The sequence below is a fragment of the Sturnira hondurensis genome, unplaced genomic scaffold (genome assembly GCF_014824575.4).
Source record: "Sturnira hondurensis isolate 20B ecotype Veracruz unplaced genomic scaffold, ASM1482457v3 Scaffold0010128, whole genome shotgun sequence".
Taxonomy (NCBI): domain Eukaryota; kingdom Metazoa; phylum Chordata; class Mammalia; order Chiroptera; family Phyllostomidae; genus Sturnira; species Sturnira hondurensis.
Window position 1 is genome coordinate 32,834,800 of NW_028082759.1, and position 15,434 is coordinate 32,850,233.

The 15,434-nt window shown below is 39.1% G+C and overlaps 1 protein-coding gene across 2 annotated transcripts in view; it reads left to right on the top strand.

The window, feature by feature from the left end:
• Positions 1-15,434, top strand: part of MTFR1 (mitochondrial fission regulator 1) — a 70,993-nt gene that overhangs the window by 21,749 nt on the left and 33,810 nt on the right. The window contains exons 1-2 of one of the 2 annotated variants that reach the window (XM_037058638.1): positions 959-977; positions 9,247-9,387. In XM_037058638.1, the coding sequence (XP_036914533.1) occupies positions 9,322-9,387 (66 nt within the window). In that variant the 5' untranslated portion in view covers positions 959-977; positions 9,247-9,321. Of the gene's footprint in view, positions 1-958; positions 978-9,246; positions 9,388-15,434 lie in introns of those variants that run through there. The other variant, XM_037058637.1, reaches the window with a different exon arrangement.

Genomic DNA, 15,434 nt, shown 5'->3' on the forward strand with positions numbered 1-15,434 from the left:
CTCATCTGTACCATTAATCAGTGTGTCTGTGTGTTTGTGTGTGTGCGTGCCAGTTATGCTGTTTGAGTACTATAGCTTTGTAGTATAGTTTGAAACCAGGTAGTATGATACTTCCAACTTTGTTGTTCTGTCTCAAGATTGCTTTGCTATTCAAGGTCTTGTGATTTCATATAAATGTGAGGATTATTTGTTTTAGTTCTTTGGAAAATACCATTAGTATTTTAACAAAGATTGCATTGACTCTGTAGGTTTCTTTGGGTAATATGGACATTTTATTATTTATTTATATATGTATAATTTTTAAAATTTTTCAATTATGTTTACCTTTTTCATCCATTCTCTCACTTCCCTTTCATCTGGCAAACATCAAAAGGTTCTCAGTATTTGTAAATCTGTTTCTGTTCTGCTTCTTCATTTATTTTGGTTTTTAGATTCAATTGTTTATTCATATGTATTTATTGCCATTTTTTAAATATTTTTTAAAGATTTTATTTACTTATTTATTTTTAGAGGGGAAGGAGCAAGGGAGAGAAACATCAATGTATGGTTGCCTTTTGTGCGTCCCCTGCTGGTAGTTAGCCTGCAAGGAACCGGCCTGCAACCCAGGCATGTGCCCTGACTGGGAATCGAACCTCGATCGTCTGGTTCGCAGGCCCTCCCTCAAGCCACTGAGCTATGCCAGCCAGGGCTATTGCCATTTTATTATTCATATTTTTTCAACTTTTTCCCTCTTTTTAAAGAAGACCCTTTAACATTTTATGTTTTACTGGTTTGGTGGTGATGAACCTTTTTAACTTTTTCTTGTCTGGGAAGCTCTTCATATGTCCTTCAGTTCTAAGTGATAGCTTTGCTGTGTAAAGTAATCTTGATTATAGCTCCTTGCTTATAATTATTTTAAATATTTCTTGCCACTCCCTCTAGCCTGCAAGGTTCCTGTTGAAAAATCAGCTGACAGTCCTATGGGAACTCCCTCGTAGGTAACTAACTGCTTTTCATTTGCTGCTTTTAACATTCTCTCTTTGTTTTAATCTTTTACCTTGTAATTATGACATATCTTGGTGTGGGCCTCTCTGCACTTCCTGGACTTGTATGTCTATTTCCTTCACCAGGTTAGGGAATTTTTCTGGCATTATTTTTTCACAAGGTTTTCAATTCCTTGCTTTCTCTGTTCCCCTTCTGGCACCCCCATGATGTGAATGTTGGTATGCTTGAAGTTGTCCCAGAGGCTCTTTATACTATCCTCACTTTTATGGATTCTTTTTTCTTTTTCTTAAAAAATATTTTATTTATTTATCTTTAGAGGGGAAGCGAAGGAGAGAGGGAGAGAAATATCAATGTATGGTTGCCTCTGCCGAGGACACACAATGTATCATGTGTCCCCTGCTGGGAACTGGCCTGCAACCCAGGAATGTGCCCTGACTGGGAATCGAACCGCAATCCTCTGGTTCGCAGGCTGGATTCTTTTTTCTTTTTGCTGTACTATTGGATGTTTTCTGTTTCCTTATTTTCCAGATCTCTGCTTTGATCCTCTGCTTCATCTTCTCCAATTTTGATTGCTGCACCTATGTTCATTGGGTATCTTGGCCTGTAATTTTCTTTTAAATGTATTTTACTGATTATGCTATTGCAGTTTTTCCTCCCCTTTATCCCCCTCTGCCCTGTACCCCTACTTCCACCAGCATTCCCTTCAGTTAGTGGATGTACATGGGTAGTACATATAAGTTCCTTGGCTTCTCCATTTCCCATACTATTCTAAACCTCCCCCTCTCTATTTTGTACCTACCATTTATGCTTCTTATTCCCTGTAGCTTTTCCTGCATCCACCCCCCACCTCCTCTCTGCTGATAACCCTCCATATGATCTCCATTTCTGAGATTCTGTTCCTGTTCTAGTTGTTTGCTTAGTTTGTTTGGGTTTTTTTTAGGTTCATTTGTTGATAGTTGTGAGTTTGTTGTCATTACTGTTTGTATTTTTGATCTTCTTTTTCTTAAATAAGTCCATTTAACATTTCGTATAAGGGCTTGGTGATGATGAACTCCTTTAAATTGACCTTATCTGGGAAGCACTTTATCAGCTCTTCCATTCTAAATGATAGGTTTGCTAGAAAAAGTAATCTTGGATGTAGGTCCTTGCCTTTCATGATTTGGAATACATCTTTCCAGCCCCATTCTTCCTGCAAGGTTTCTTTTGAGAAAGCAGCTGATAGTCTTATAGAAACTCCTTTGTAGGTAACTATCTTCTTTTCTCTTGCTGCTTTTCAGATTCTCTCCTTATCTTTAATCTTGGGTAATGTAATTATAATGTGCCTTGATGTATGCTCCCTTGGGTCCAACTTCTTTGGAACTCTGAGCTTCCTGAACTTCCCAGGAGTCTTATTTCCTTGGCCAGATTGCGAAAGTTCTCCTTCATTATGTTTTCAACTAAGTTTTTAATTTTTTGTTCTTCGTCTTCTTCTGATACTCCTCTGACTTGGATGTTGGAATGTTGAAAGTTGTCCTGGAGGTTCCCAAGCCTCTCCTCATTTTTTTAAATTCTTGTTTCTTCCTTCTGTTCTGGTCGAATATTTATTTCTTTCTCTGGTCCAATTCATTTATTTGAGTCCTGGTTTCCTTCCCTTCACTGTTGGTTCCCTGTACATTTTCCTTTATTTCTTTGTATAGCCTTAAGTTTTTCCTCTGTTTAGTGACCATACTCAGCCATTTCCGTGAGTATCCTGATTACCAATGTTTTGTACTCTGCATCTGATGATAGGTTGGTTATCTCTTCCTCACTTCTATTTTTGGAGCTTTGATCTTTTTTTTTGGAGCTTTTATTTGGGTCATATATTTTTGGAGGTGCGCCTGTTACGTAGTAAGGCGCAGGGCCTTAGGTATTCACCAGGGCTGGGCAACCCACATGGCTGCATTGAGGTGCTGTATGTGGGACAGGGTTCAGAGAGAGAACAGTGCTGCTTACTTGGCTCTCTGCTGGCTTTCAATCACTTCCCCCATTACCCGCAAACAAATTGGGCCCTTCTGGTGTTGAATCTCAGATAGGTGGGTTTGTGTACATTCTAGGACCCTGTGGGTCTCTCCAACAAACACTGCTGTGAAGCTGGGAGTTCCTCCCTCGACCTCAACCCACACAGGTTTTTACAGCCAAAGATTTTGAGGCTTTATTTCCCCACACTGGAACCCTGGGTTGTGCAGTCTGTCACTCTCCCCAGTTGTTTCTCCCAATTTATCCACTTGCAAATGTGGGACTGCCCTGTCTGCTAGCCGCTATTTCGCTTGCCTGCTCCACCAGCCACCACCTTACTGTGTGTCCTCTCTGCCACAGCTTCCAGTCTCTGCCCTTCTTACCTCCTTCCTACCAATCTGGATGTCAGACTTCCATACAGTTTGATTTTCTGACATTTCTGGTTATTTTTTTTGTTTTTAAATTTGTTGTCCTTCTTTTGGTTGTGGGAGGAGGCAAAATGTATGCACCTATGCCTCCATCTTGGCCAAAAGTTAATTTTCTTGTTTTTGCAGTGTCTTTGTCTAATGCTGATATCAGAGTAATGCTGGACTCATAATGAGTATTGGAAATTTCTTCTTCAGTTTCTTTCTTTCTTTCTTTCTTTCTTTCTTTCTTTCTTTCTATCTTTCTTTCTTTTTCTTTCTTTCTTTCTTTCTTTCTTTCTTTCTTTCTTTCTTTCTTTCTTTCTTTCTTTCTTTCCTTTCTTTCTTTCCTTTCTTTCCTTTCTTTCCTTTCTTTCTTTCTTTCTTTCTTTCTGTAGTAATAGTTTGAAGGATAGAATGTTTGGTGGTTTACCAGTGAAGCCATTTGGCACAGGAATTTAGTTTGTTGGCCTTAAAGATTTTTTTTACTTCTTTTTAGAGATAGAGCTCGAGAAGGAGAAGGAGAGGAAGAGACACATCGATGTGAGAGAGAAACCAATAGATTTCCTCTTGTAGACACCCTGAACATAGACTGAACCCACATCCCAGGCATGTACCCTGACCAGGAATCAAATCAATGACCTTTTTCTTTGCATTGGCTCCTAGCCAATGGAGCCATACTGGTCAGGCCTTGGCAATCTTTTGATTACTGATTCTGTCTCTTCATATTTTTGTTCCTTCCTGGTTAAGTCTCGGAAGATTGTGTGTATATAGGAATTTATCTGATTTTTCTACATTGTTTAATTTGTTGACATAATAATCCATGGTATGTTTTTTATAATTTTTGCCTTTTGTGCTGTCTGTTGTCACTTTTTTGTTTCTGATTTATTTATTTATTTTTTGCCTCTATTTTTTTTCTCTTCATTAGTCTGGCTAAAGCCTTTTCATTATTCTTTGTCTTTTCAAGGAACCAGCTCTTCATTACATTAATCTTATCTATTACATTAAAGAAATTTAAAACGTTGATTTTAGAGAGGGGAAAGGACAGAGAGAAACATTGATTTGTTGTTATACTTATTTATTTATTCATTCATTGTTTGATTCTTGTACGTGCACTGACCTGGGTGATCAAACGCACAACCTTGGCATATTAGGACAATGCCCATCTTTTTTTTTTTAAATATAGTTTATGGGTTATACCATTACAGTTGTTCTATTCCACCCTTCATTCCCCTCCACCCACACACTCCCTCCCCCACCCTTCTCCCCCCTTAGTTTATAACCACGTGTCTCAACTTCTTTAGATTCTATATTTCCCCTGCTATTCTCGCCCTCCCCCCATCTACTTTCTACCTACCATCTATGCTATTTTCTGTGCCTTCTCCCCCCTTCTCCTCCTCCCACCCCCCTGTTTCTAACCCTCCATGTGTTCTTCATTTCTATGGTTCCACTCCTGATCTAGCTGTCCTCTTGGTTTGCTTTTGTTTTAGGTGTGGTTGTTCATAACTGTGTGTTTGCTGTCCTTTCACTGTTGATATTTTTCATCATCTCTTTCATACATTTCTATAGTGCTCTTTTTGGATTCCTTTCTCTTTATTTTTTGCATATGTGTTTTGTGGTTACCATGAGATTCATATATACCAAAATTATTTGTTTTGGTGGTCTGTTTTAAGTTGGTTGCTTATGTTTGAACACATTCTTAAAGTCTACCTTTTTTATATTTATTCTCCTCTCATTTTTGTCATATTGTACATCTTATATGTGTGTGTATATATTCCTTAGTTTATTATCGTATTTGCACATGATCACTGCTTTTCTGTATTTTAACCTTCAAACTAGCCTTATGATTAATACACTAGTTTTACTGTTTGTCTTTATCAGTAAGATTTTTTTCTTTCCTATCTTTTCTTATTTTTAGTTTTTACCCTTTCTTTCCCCCTTAAAGGAGACTTCTGGACATGTTCACTTTGTGTTGATAAACTCTTTTTGTCTTGGGAAACTCTAGCTCTCCTGAAATTCTGAGTAATTACCTTGCTGGGTAGAGGTATTATTGGGTGTAGGTATTTTCATTTCATTACTTTGAATATATGTGTCATTCCCTTCTGGACTGTCAAGTGTTTGTTGGTGAATCTGCTAATATCTTTATGTGGTCTTCCTTGTTCATAACTAGCTGCATTTCTCTTGCTACTTTTATCCTTTCCTCTTTAACTTTTGGCATATTAATTATGATGTTGATGTGGACCTCTTTGGGTTCATTTTATGTGGAACTCTGTGCTTCCTGGACTCTTATGTTTATTTCCTTTGCCAGATTAGAGAACCTTTCCATCATTTTTTTCCCTTGAAATAGGTTTTTATCCCCTACTGTCTCTTCTGCTTATGTGACCCCTATGATGTAAATGTTGCTGCATTTGATGTCCTAGGTGGTCCTTAGACTGTTCTCATTTCTTTGGATTCTTTTTTCTTTTTACTGTTCCTATTGGGTGATTTCTACTACCTTATCTTCCAGTTCACTAATTTGTTCTTCTAATCTGATGTTAATTCCCTATAGTATCTTTTTCATTTCAGTTATTGTATACATTTTTTTATATTTTCCATTTCTCTGTTGTTCTCACTCAATTTACCTATTTTTGTCCTGAATTTGTTAAGTATCCTTATAACCATTGTTTGAACTCTGTCTGGTAAATAGCTTATTTTCCATTTTGTCTTATTCTGTTTGGGAGTTTTGTCCATTTATTTCATTTGGGACTTCTGTGTCTCCTCATTTTGGCTGTATCTGTTAGTTTTTATGTATTAAGTATATCTGTTATGTGTCTCAGTATCAAAAGAGAGGTCTTATGTAGGTGTCTTATGGGGCCCTGGGGTGCAGTTCCCCTGTTCACCAGAGCTCCAGGGATGTCCCCATGTGGGTTGTATGTGCCCTTCTTTTATAGTTGTACTGAGATTGCTGCAGGCACATTGTTGGGTGGAATTGTCCCTTAGGCTAACTGGTTGTGAGTATGAGCCAAAACTATAGTGGACAGGCTGTTGTGTGGGAGGTGGCAGGAGTGGGAGTTGTTTTAACGGAGCTCTGGTGCCAGCCAGGGCAGCCTGTCAGGTTTCTGGGTTGTGGAATTTTTTAGGTGGAGTCTGGTGTGGTTGCAGGCCAGGCGTGTCTGAACTGGAGCCTCTTAGGAGGGTCTATGGTGTGGCTGAAGCTGGCCTTGGCCTGCTATGGCTGAGCTGAACATGGGAGGGGCTCTGGGGTAGGCTGAGGCCAGCCAATGATGTCCGAGATCAGTCACTGCTGTGCAACTCTTGGGTCTGCTTAATAGTAGTGATTGTGCGAGCTTTGGCTGGTTCCTGCTTATGCAGGGCATGTAGGTGCTGGGAGAGACTATGATGGAAGCCAAGGCCAGTTACCACTTTTGCCAGGCTTACGGCCTCTTTGTAGGAGCTCTGATGCAAGTTGAAGCTGGTCTGGTTATGCCAGACATGGGGCCTCTTGATTAGCACTACACTGCAAGCAGAAGTTGGTAACTGCTGTGCTAGGCTTGAGGGTGTTTGGGAGAAAATGCACTGTGCACCCAAGGTTGCCTGCTGCTTGTCATAATGTCTGGAGCTGCTGAAAGAGCTTCAGCCCAGCAATTGGAATAGGTTGGTGAGAGGTCTCAGGTAAACTATAGGGTAGGGCAACAGATGTTAGCCAGGTTAATAAAGAGTAACAGATTTTGTACCTGCCTGCACTGGGCCAGCCAAGTGAGAGAAAATCTCAACAAAGGGATAATGGCATCCACCAGCACCTCTGTCCCCTGATACAGTTCCCACCAGTGTTTGCCCCTGCTGCCCTATCTTGAAGTTACTCCCTTTAAGTCCTCATATGACCCAGGCACTTCTTAATCTGCTGCCTGTGTAGGAGCTTGGAGCAAGTAGGTTTGTGCATGAAACCTTTAAGATCTGATGACTTCCCTAATTTAGGTGATTAAAATTTTAATTCTCATATTTTGGTGCCAGTTGAAGAACTTTCCCTGTTTCTGATTTATAGTTTACCAGACCTACAACAGAATTTAATATGTGCTTATAAAGTTAAAATAGTGGTTAGATAGGTGAGGAATGAATATCTGCTGTGTAGAAATCCAAAAGAGCTTTTAAGATTCTACAAAAGTTTATTATCTTGATGTGGGTGGTGGTTATACAGATTTATACACATAAAAATTCATCAAGCTAGACACCTAAAGTTTATGTACCTTAAGTTGTATCTCATTTTTTTGAAAAAAGCTATAGGTTTTTAAATTCTACATAAAATCATCCTTTTTCTCTGACTGATTTTTTTGTCAGTCATTTTCAGCTTTGATACTATTTTAGCTCTTTATTCTTGTTTATTCCCAAAAGCATTCTTACAGGCAGTAGTAGATGTTGGTCACATTAAAATATACATCTCACCAAAATGCTAGTAATGATCATTTTACAGTTATCAGTAAATTATATATGCCTGGCAACGCTTAGAATCTATTACATACTATTGTCTGTCATTAGGGCCTGGCTCTTTTTACATGTTTTACCCAGTATCTAGTATATTTGTGGTGCCTTTATTTTTTCCCTGCATCCTCTGTAGTTCATCAAATTCTTCTCAAAGTGTAAACCACACACTCTATTTTTTTAAATATTTTATTTATTTATTTTTAGGGAGCAGAGAAGGGAGGGAGAAAGGATGAGAAACATATGTGAAAGAGAAACATCTGTCTGTTGCCCCTCACACATACCCCGACTGGGGACCAAACTGGCAACCCAGGTCTGTGCTGACTGGAAATCGAACTGGTTACTTTTTACTTTGCAGGACAGTGCCCAGCCGACTGAGTCAAACTGGTCAGGGATAGACTATGAACTTTATATCACTAAGTGCACTCTTTTGTTCAGCTAGATTTTTATGTCGTTGTTATTGTTTAAGCAAGACTGCCTTGACAGGTAAGTGATGCACTGATTTATAGTCTCGTGTGAACTCCTTGTCCCCTTGGAGACCAATTGCTTCAGTAAACTAGTTTATATCTTATGAGTTAACAATTTAACTTATCAAATATTCAGTATATTGACAGGGAGGGGGTGAGCGGCAGGAGTTATAGTGCTCAAGTGAGTGTGAAAGGACTTTTGTTTGTCCTTCTAGCATCTGAATTCCTGCTCCATATCTCTAGAACTCCTTTATTTTGGGGGGTGAGTGGCAGAACCTTCGTATAACTACAGTTGAGTAGAGTTAGCCAAGCAGATTCCACCAGTATGGACAGCAGCAGAGCCAGTGAGACTGAAAAGTGGGACGAGATAGATTCTGTCCTGTCAGGGGTGGCAGTAGCAGTAGTTAGTGCCTTTCCAGGACCAATTCTATTGCATTTCTGTCTGTGTTTCCTGGCTGTGTAGCCTATAAGTCAGGTTCTGGTAAGATTGTTATCTACTACCTATCTTTTCATAAATGTATTTCCTGCATAGCCACAAATGGGTTTTTGTCATTTCCAGCTAAGAACCCTGACTAGAAAAAATACACATACTTAAAAAAAATTGCACTGTTAATTTACTCAAAGTTTATTATAAGCAAAATATATTTTTTCTTAAGTAAATTTACAGTTTTAAAATGTTTTAAACTAGACTTATTTTGTGAGATATGTTGCAGACGGTAAAAATTCTAAAATAATTATTTCAGCCCTGGCCATGCGGGTCAGTTGGTTGGGGTGTTGCCCCATACACAGAAAGATTGTGGGTTTGATCCCTGGTCAGGGCATGTATGGGAGGGAACTAGTTAATCGATGTTTTTCTTTCTCTTCCCACCTCTGTAAAGTCAATAAAAACATCCTTGGGTGAGGACTAAAACTAATAATAATTATTATTATTTCATTTTAATATTTGTATTTTAAAATTTCAGTATGTTTTATGGACCATGTGCTGCTGTGTATGCCTGAAGTACTTGAAATGCAAGTTTGGAGAGACTGCCATCTAAATGCTTGGCTGGATTAAGCACCTAATTAGGATGGTTATTCAACAGGTTGGAGTAAAAATGGAATCGGTGAGTACTCAAAACTCATTTTAAGATCCAGACATTTAGACCTTCTAGGATTTTTTTTTTCAGAAAGTGAAATGCATCTATATATGACCAGCATTTTGATATTAATATGTTTATATACTATTTAATTTGTTTACTATTTAAATGATAGAAGAGAATTTTTACCTAGCATCTAAGCAAGGGAATAACTTTCTGGGTTACACTGAAAACTTACCAATATTCATCTGAGTGTGAAAAGCAATGCATTTGTCAACAAAGAACAAGTGCTGGGGAAGATAGGGAGAAAAGAGAACCCTACTGCAGTGTTAGTGGGAATGCAGACTTGTGCAGTTGCTGTGAAAAACAGTATAGAGTTTCCTGAAAAAATTGTAAATGGAACTGCCTTATGATCCAGCAGTTTCACTTCTTGGAATATATCTTAAGAATCCCCAAACACCAATTCAAAAGAATATGTGCAGCTCTATGTTCATAGCAACGTTGTTTATTATAACCAAAATCTGGAAGCACCCGAAGTGCCCATCAGCTGATAAATGGTTAAAAAGTCAGTGGTACATTTACTCAATGGAATACTACATGGCCATAAAAAGGAAGAACTCTCGTGACAGCATGGATGGAATTGGAGATTATTGTGCTAGTGAAATAAGTCATCCAGTGAAAGACAAATATCATGATCCCACTTATATGTGAAATCTAATGAACAAAATAGACTGAATAAAATAGAAACAGAAGCTTGGATACATGCAACAGACTGACAGCTGTTGGGATGGAGGAGTGGGGAATGAATCATTTTATTCATTAGGTTCCACTTACAGTGGAGATCATATGGTATTTGTCTTTTGCTGCCTGGTTTATTTCACTTAGCAAATACTCTCTAGTTCCATACATGCTGTCATGAAGAGTATGAGTTCTTTTTTCTGTAGCATAGTATTCCATTTTATAAGTGTACCACAGTTTTTTGATCCACTTATTTACTGATGGGCACTTAGGCTGTTTCCAGCACTTTGCTATTGTAAATAATGCTGCTATGAACATTGGGTTGCATAGGTTCTTTTGAATTGTTGTTTCAGGATTCTTAGGGTATAATCCCAGCAGTGGGATGACTGGATCACTTGTTTTTCTTAAATAAGTCTCTTTAACATTTCATATAATAATGGTTTGGTGACGATGAACTCCTTTAGTTTTTTCTTGTTTGGGAAGCTCTTTATTTTCCCTTTGATTCTAAATAATAGCTTTGCTGGGTAAAGCAAGCTTGGCTATAAGTCCCTGATTTTAATGACTTTACCTATTTCTTGCCAATCTCTTCTGGCTTGAAAAGCTTCTTTGAGAAATCAGCTGACAGTTTTATGGGAACTCCCCTGTAGGTAACTTCTTTCCTTTTGCTGCTTTTAAGATCTCTCTTTATCTTTAACCTTTGGCATTTTAATTATGATGTATCTTGGAGTAGGCCTCTTTGCATCCATCTTGTATGGAACTCTTTGCTTCTTGGACTTGCGTGTCTATTTTCTTCCCCAAATTAGGGAAGTTTTCATTCATTATTTTTCAAATAGATTTCCAATTTCTTGCTCTTTCTCTTCTCCTTCTGGTACCCCAATGAGGCAAATGTTGTTCCAGAGGCTGCTTATACTATGCTAATTTTCTTGGATTCTCCCTTAGTTTAAAATATACTTTATTGATTATGCTATTACAGTTGTCCCATTTGTCCTCCTCTTTATTGTAACCCCCCACTTCCACCAGCATTCCCTGCAATTAGTTGATGTACATGGGTCGTACATATAAGTTCTTTGGCTTCTCCATTCCCCATACTATTCTTAACCTCCCCCTGTCTATTTTCTAACTACCATTTATGTTTCTTATTCCTTGTAGCTTTTCCCGCAACCACCCCCCACCTCCTCTCTGCTGATAACCCTCCATGTGATCTCTTTTTCTGTGAATCTGTTCCTGTTCTAGTTGTTCGGTTACTTACTTATTTTTTTTAGGTTCACTTGTTGATGGTTGTGAGTTTGTTGTCATTACTGTTTGTATTTTTGATCATCATCTTTTTCTTAGATAAGTCCATTTAACATTTCATGTAAGAAGGGCTTGGTGATGATGAACTCCTTTAAATTGATCTTATCTGGGAAGCACTTTATCTGCCCTTCCATTCTAAATGAAAACTTTGCTGGATAGAGTCATCTTGGATGTGGGTCCTTGCCTTTCATGACTTCAAATTTTTCTTTCCCATCCTTTCTTGCCTGCAAGGTTTCTTTTGAAAAATCAGCTGATAGTCTTTTGGAAACTCCTTTGTAGGTAACTCTCCTTTCCTCTTGCTGCTTTTAAGGTTGCCTCCTTATCTTTAATCCTGGGTAATATAATTATGATGTGCCTTGGTGTCTTCCTCCTTGGGTCCAATTTCTTTGGGACTCTCTGGGCTTCCTGGAATTCTTTTTCCTTCACCAGATGGGGAAGTTCTCCTTATTTTGTTTTTAAATAAGTTTTCTATTTCTTTCTCTTCCTTTTTTCCTTTGGGCACCTCTATGATTTGGATGGTGGAACATTTAAAGTTGTCCCGAAGATTCCTAAGCCTCTCCTCATTTTGTTAAATTCTTGCTTCTTCCTTCTGTTCTGGTTGAATGTTTGTTTATTTCCTTCTTCTGATCCAAATTGTTGACTTGAGTCCCAGTTTCCTTCCTGTCACAGTTGGTTTCCTTTATTTCACTTTTCCTAGCCTTCACCTTTTCTTCTATTTTGCGACCATACTCAACCATTTTTGTGAGCATCCTGATTACCAGTATTTTGTACTCTGTATCTGATAGGTTGGCTATCTCTTCATCACTTAGTTCTATATTTTCTGGAGCTTCGATGTGTTCTTTCATTTGGGCCATATTTTTTTGTCTCAGCACACCTGTTATGTAGTAAGGGGCAGAGCCTTAGATATTCACCAGAGCTGGGCAGCCCATGTGGCTGTGTTGTGGCGTGTATGTGGGGGAGGGTTCAGAGAGGGAACATTGTCACTTACTTGGCTCTTGGTTGGCTTCAGCAACTTGCCCTGCTACCCACAAGTAAATTGGGTCCTTCTGGTGCTGATTCCCGGGTGGGTGGGTTTGTATACATTCTAGGACTCTGGGTCTCTTCAATGAACTCTCCTGTGAGGCTGAAAGTTTCTCCTGCTGCTGCAACCCCATAGTTGTTTTCAGTCAAAGATTTTGAGGCTTTATTTCCCCACACTGGAACCTTTGGTTGGGCAGTCTGTCTCCCTCCTCAGTTGTTCCTCCTGGTTTATGTGCACACAAATGTGGATCCGCCCTGTCCTCCAGCCGCCACTAGCCACGGCCTTGCTGCAAGCCCTCTTCACCCTGGCTGCTCATCTCCGGTCCTCCTACTGGTCTGGATGAATGTTTTTTTCTTTAACTCCTTGGTGGTTGGACTTCTATACAGTTCAATTTTGTGTTATTTTTTTTGTTTTTAAATTTGTTTTCCTCCTTTTGGTTGTGGGAGGAAGCAAAGTATATCTACCTTTGCCTCTATCTTAGCCAGAAGTCTGGACTCTCTTTTCTTTTTGTTCTGATTGTTGTTTTTTGCTTCTTTCTATTCCATATAATTGATTTGAATCTTGGTGTCATCCACCCACTCTAACTGTGGTTTCCCTGCAAATTGTTCTTTATTTCAATCAGCATATCCTTCATTTCTGACTGGATCTTTTTTACGCTGTTACAGTCCTCACTAAGTTCCTTGAGCATCCTTGTAAACAGTATTTTGAACTCTGCATCCAGTAGATTGCTTATCTCCATTTTGTTTGCCTATATTTCTAAAACTTTGATTTGTTCTTTCATTTGGTCCATGTTTTTTTGTTTCCTCATTTTGGCTACCTCTCTGGGTTTGTTTCTCTATTAGGTAGAGCTCTGTGTCTTGGTAGCGTGTCCTAATGTAATGTAGTAGTAGGTGTCTTGTAGGGTTGATCCAGTCACCCAGCCTCCCCTCTCACCCAAGCTGGGAGCTCGAGGTACACCTTTGTGTGGGCTCAGTACACCATCCTCTTGTAATTGAGCTTTGGTTGCCATTGGCAGATCAATGGGAGGAACTTACCCAGGTCAGTCAGCTGCAAGGAGCAAAACTGACCGCCAGCCTGTGCCCCCCATGGGAATATCAGCTGTGTACAGGCAGAATGGTGGTGCTGTGATGTGGTCTGTAGCTGTCCAGTGTGTGCGCTGGCCCTTGGGTTTCCCAGGTGGTATAGGCTAAGGTCAGCCCCAACTTGTGTGTTGCCCAGGAAAACTAACCTGAGATATGCAATCTGAGATGGCTGCTACTTGTGCTGGGCTTGGAGAATCCCAGGTGGAGCCAAGGTGTGAATCTAGGCTGCTTGCTGCTAGTACCGGGCCTGGGCTCACTGAGGCCGGATACTGCTTGTTTGAGAGGATTTAGAAAGTTGTAAGGCATGAGCCAAGGCAGCTTGGGTGGGCCAGTAAATTGGGTGGGGCAGAGTCTTGGGGATCTCCAAGGCAGGTCAAATAGTGTTAGGTTGATGGAGTCTCGTATATGTAGCACCAGCTTGCTGGCTGTAAAGCAGGAAGGTATAGAAAAGGGACAATGGTGTCCTCTCACCTTCATTCCAGACACTTCAGTTTCTCCCTATGTACCACTGGTACCTTTCAAACTGCTACACCAGTGCTAGAGCTTAGAGGGAGTGACTCTAAGTAGGTGAGTCTCTGTGTGGGTTCTTTAAGAGGAACTGCTTAGGACTCTGGAATTTTCTTCCACTGACTCAGTCCTGCTGGTTTTTGCAGCCAGAAGTTGTGGCAATTAATTTCCTGGTCTTGGAACCCTGGGCTGAGGAACCTAGTGTGGAGCTGGGTCTCCTTGCTCCTGGGATACCCTCCCAAATTTTTATGTACCACACATGGGTGAGGGACCAACCTATTTTGAGTCTGTGCTCCACCTCCCAGTCTGGATGGATGTGGTTTCTTTGATTCTGTAGTTGTCAGACTTCCTCCATTCAGTTTATGGTTCTGAGTTAAGCATGGTTGTTTTATATTTTAGTTGTAATTTTGATGTGGTTGTGTGAAGAAGCAAAGCATGTCTGCCTATGCTGCCATCTTTACTAGAAGTCACAAAAATACAGGGTCTGGCACAAATAATGCCCCCTTTTAATTTCAAAGTCTTTTATTTCAATTTCATAAGCATGTAATTTTGTAATATAGCAATATCACTCAAGCACACCATATGACATTTTAGGTGAAATGTTCAAATTAAAACTATAAATTATTTCACCCATGTTAATAACCTACCAACCACACTCAAGCAGACGTTACTTATGCCAGGCCCTGTATTTTTTAAATAGAGGATTCAAGAATAATATTAAGCTAACGTGATTCTTTTAATCTCAGTATTTTATGTTGAAAGAGTTATAGCAAATATCTAATGTGTATTAGTAATATATTTCCAGTAATTCCTAAAAATGGTATTTTTTTTCCTTTTGTTCTTTGAAGCATATGAATGTGGCTGGGGGTTCGGTGCAAGAAAGAAAAATTGAGGAAGTGTTACCTTCAATTAGGGATTTCGAAATTGTCACAGTTTCATCTTTTTATCTCTGCCACCTTCCTTTCAGAACAAACTTTTAATTTTCTCCTAATTTCCTTGGAATTAAGAATTTTTCTTTGTTAGGTCCTAGACTTTCTGAAAATTTGATAATGGTATTGATATTCTTCCCAGAATAATGTTATATACATACACTATTTTGCATGTAACTTCAGGGATATGTGACTCTCAGAATAAGAACCCCTGCATTAATATTGTGTATAAATACTATATATTGAGAAAATATCTTTGTTTAGAATTAAATTTATACTTTTCCTGCTAAATGGTGTGTCAAAAAGAACAGTGGAGATTAAACCAGTCTATAACAAATGAATTACCACATAAAGCTTGAGTGCAGTCATTGTGATGGGACAGGTGACAGCTTCAGATTCCAGCTTCACATTTCAACACTTCTACAGTAGCATTTCACGGTGTTAAAAAAAAACACCCAAAATAATAAATTGCTTTCCTTTCGTTATCCTCCTCCTTGCTGTCAT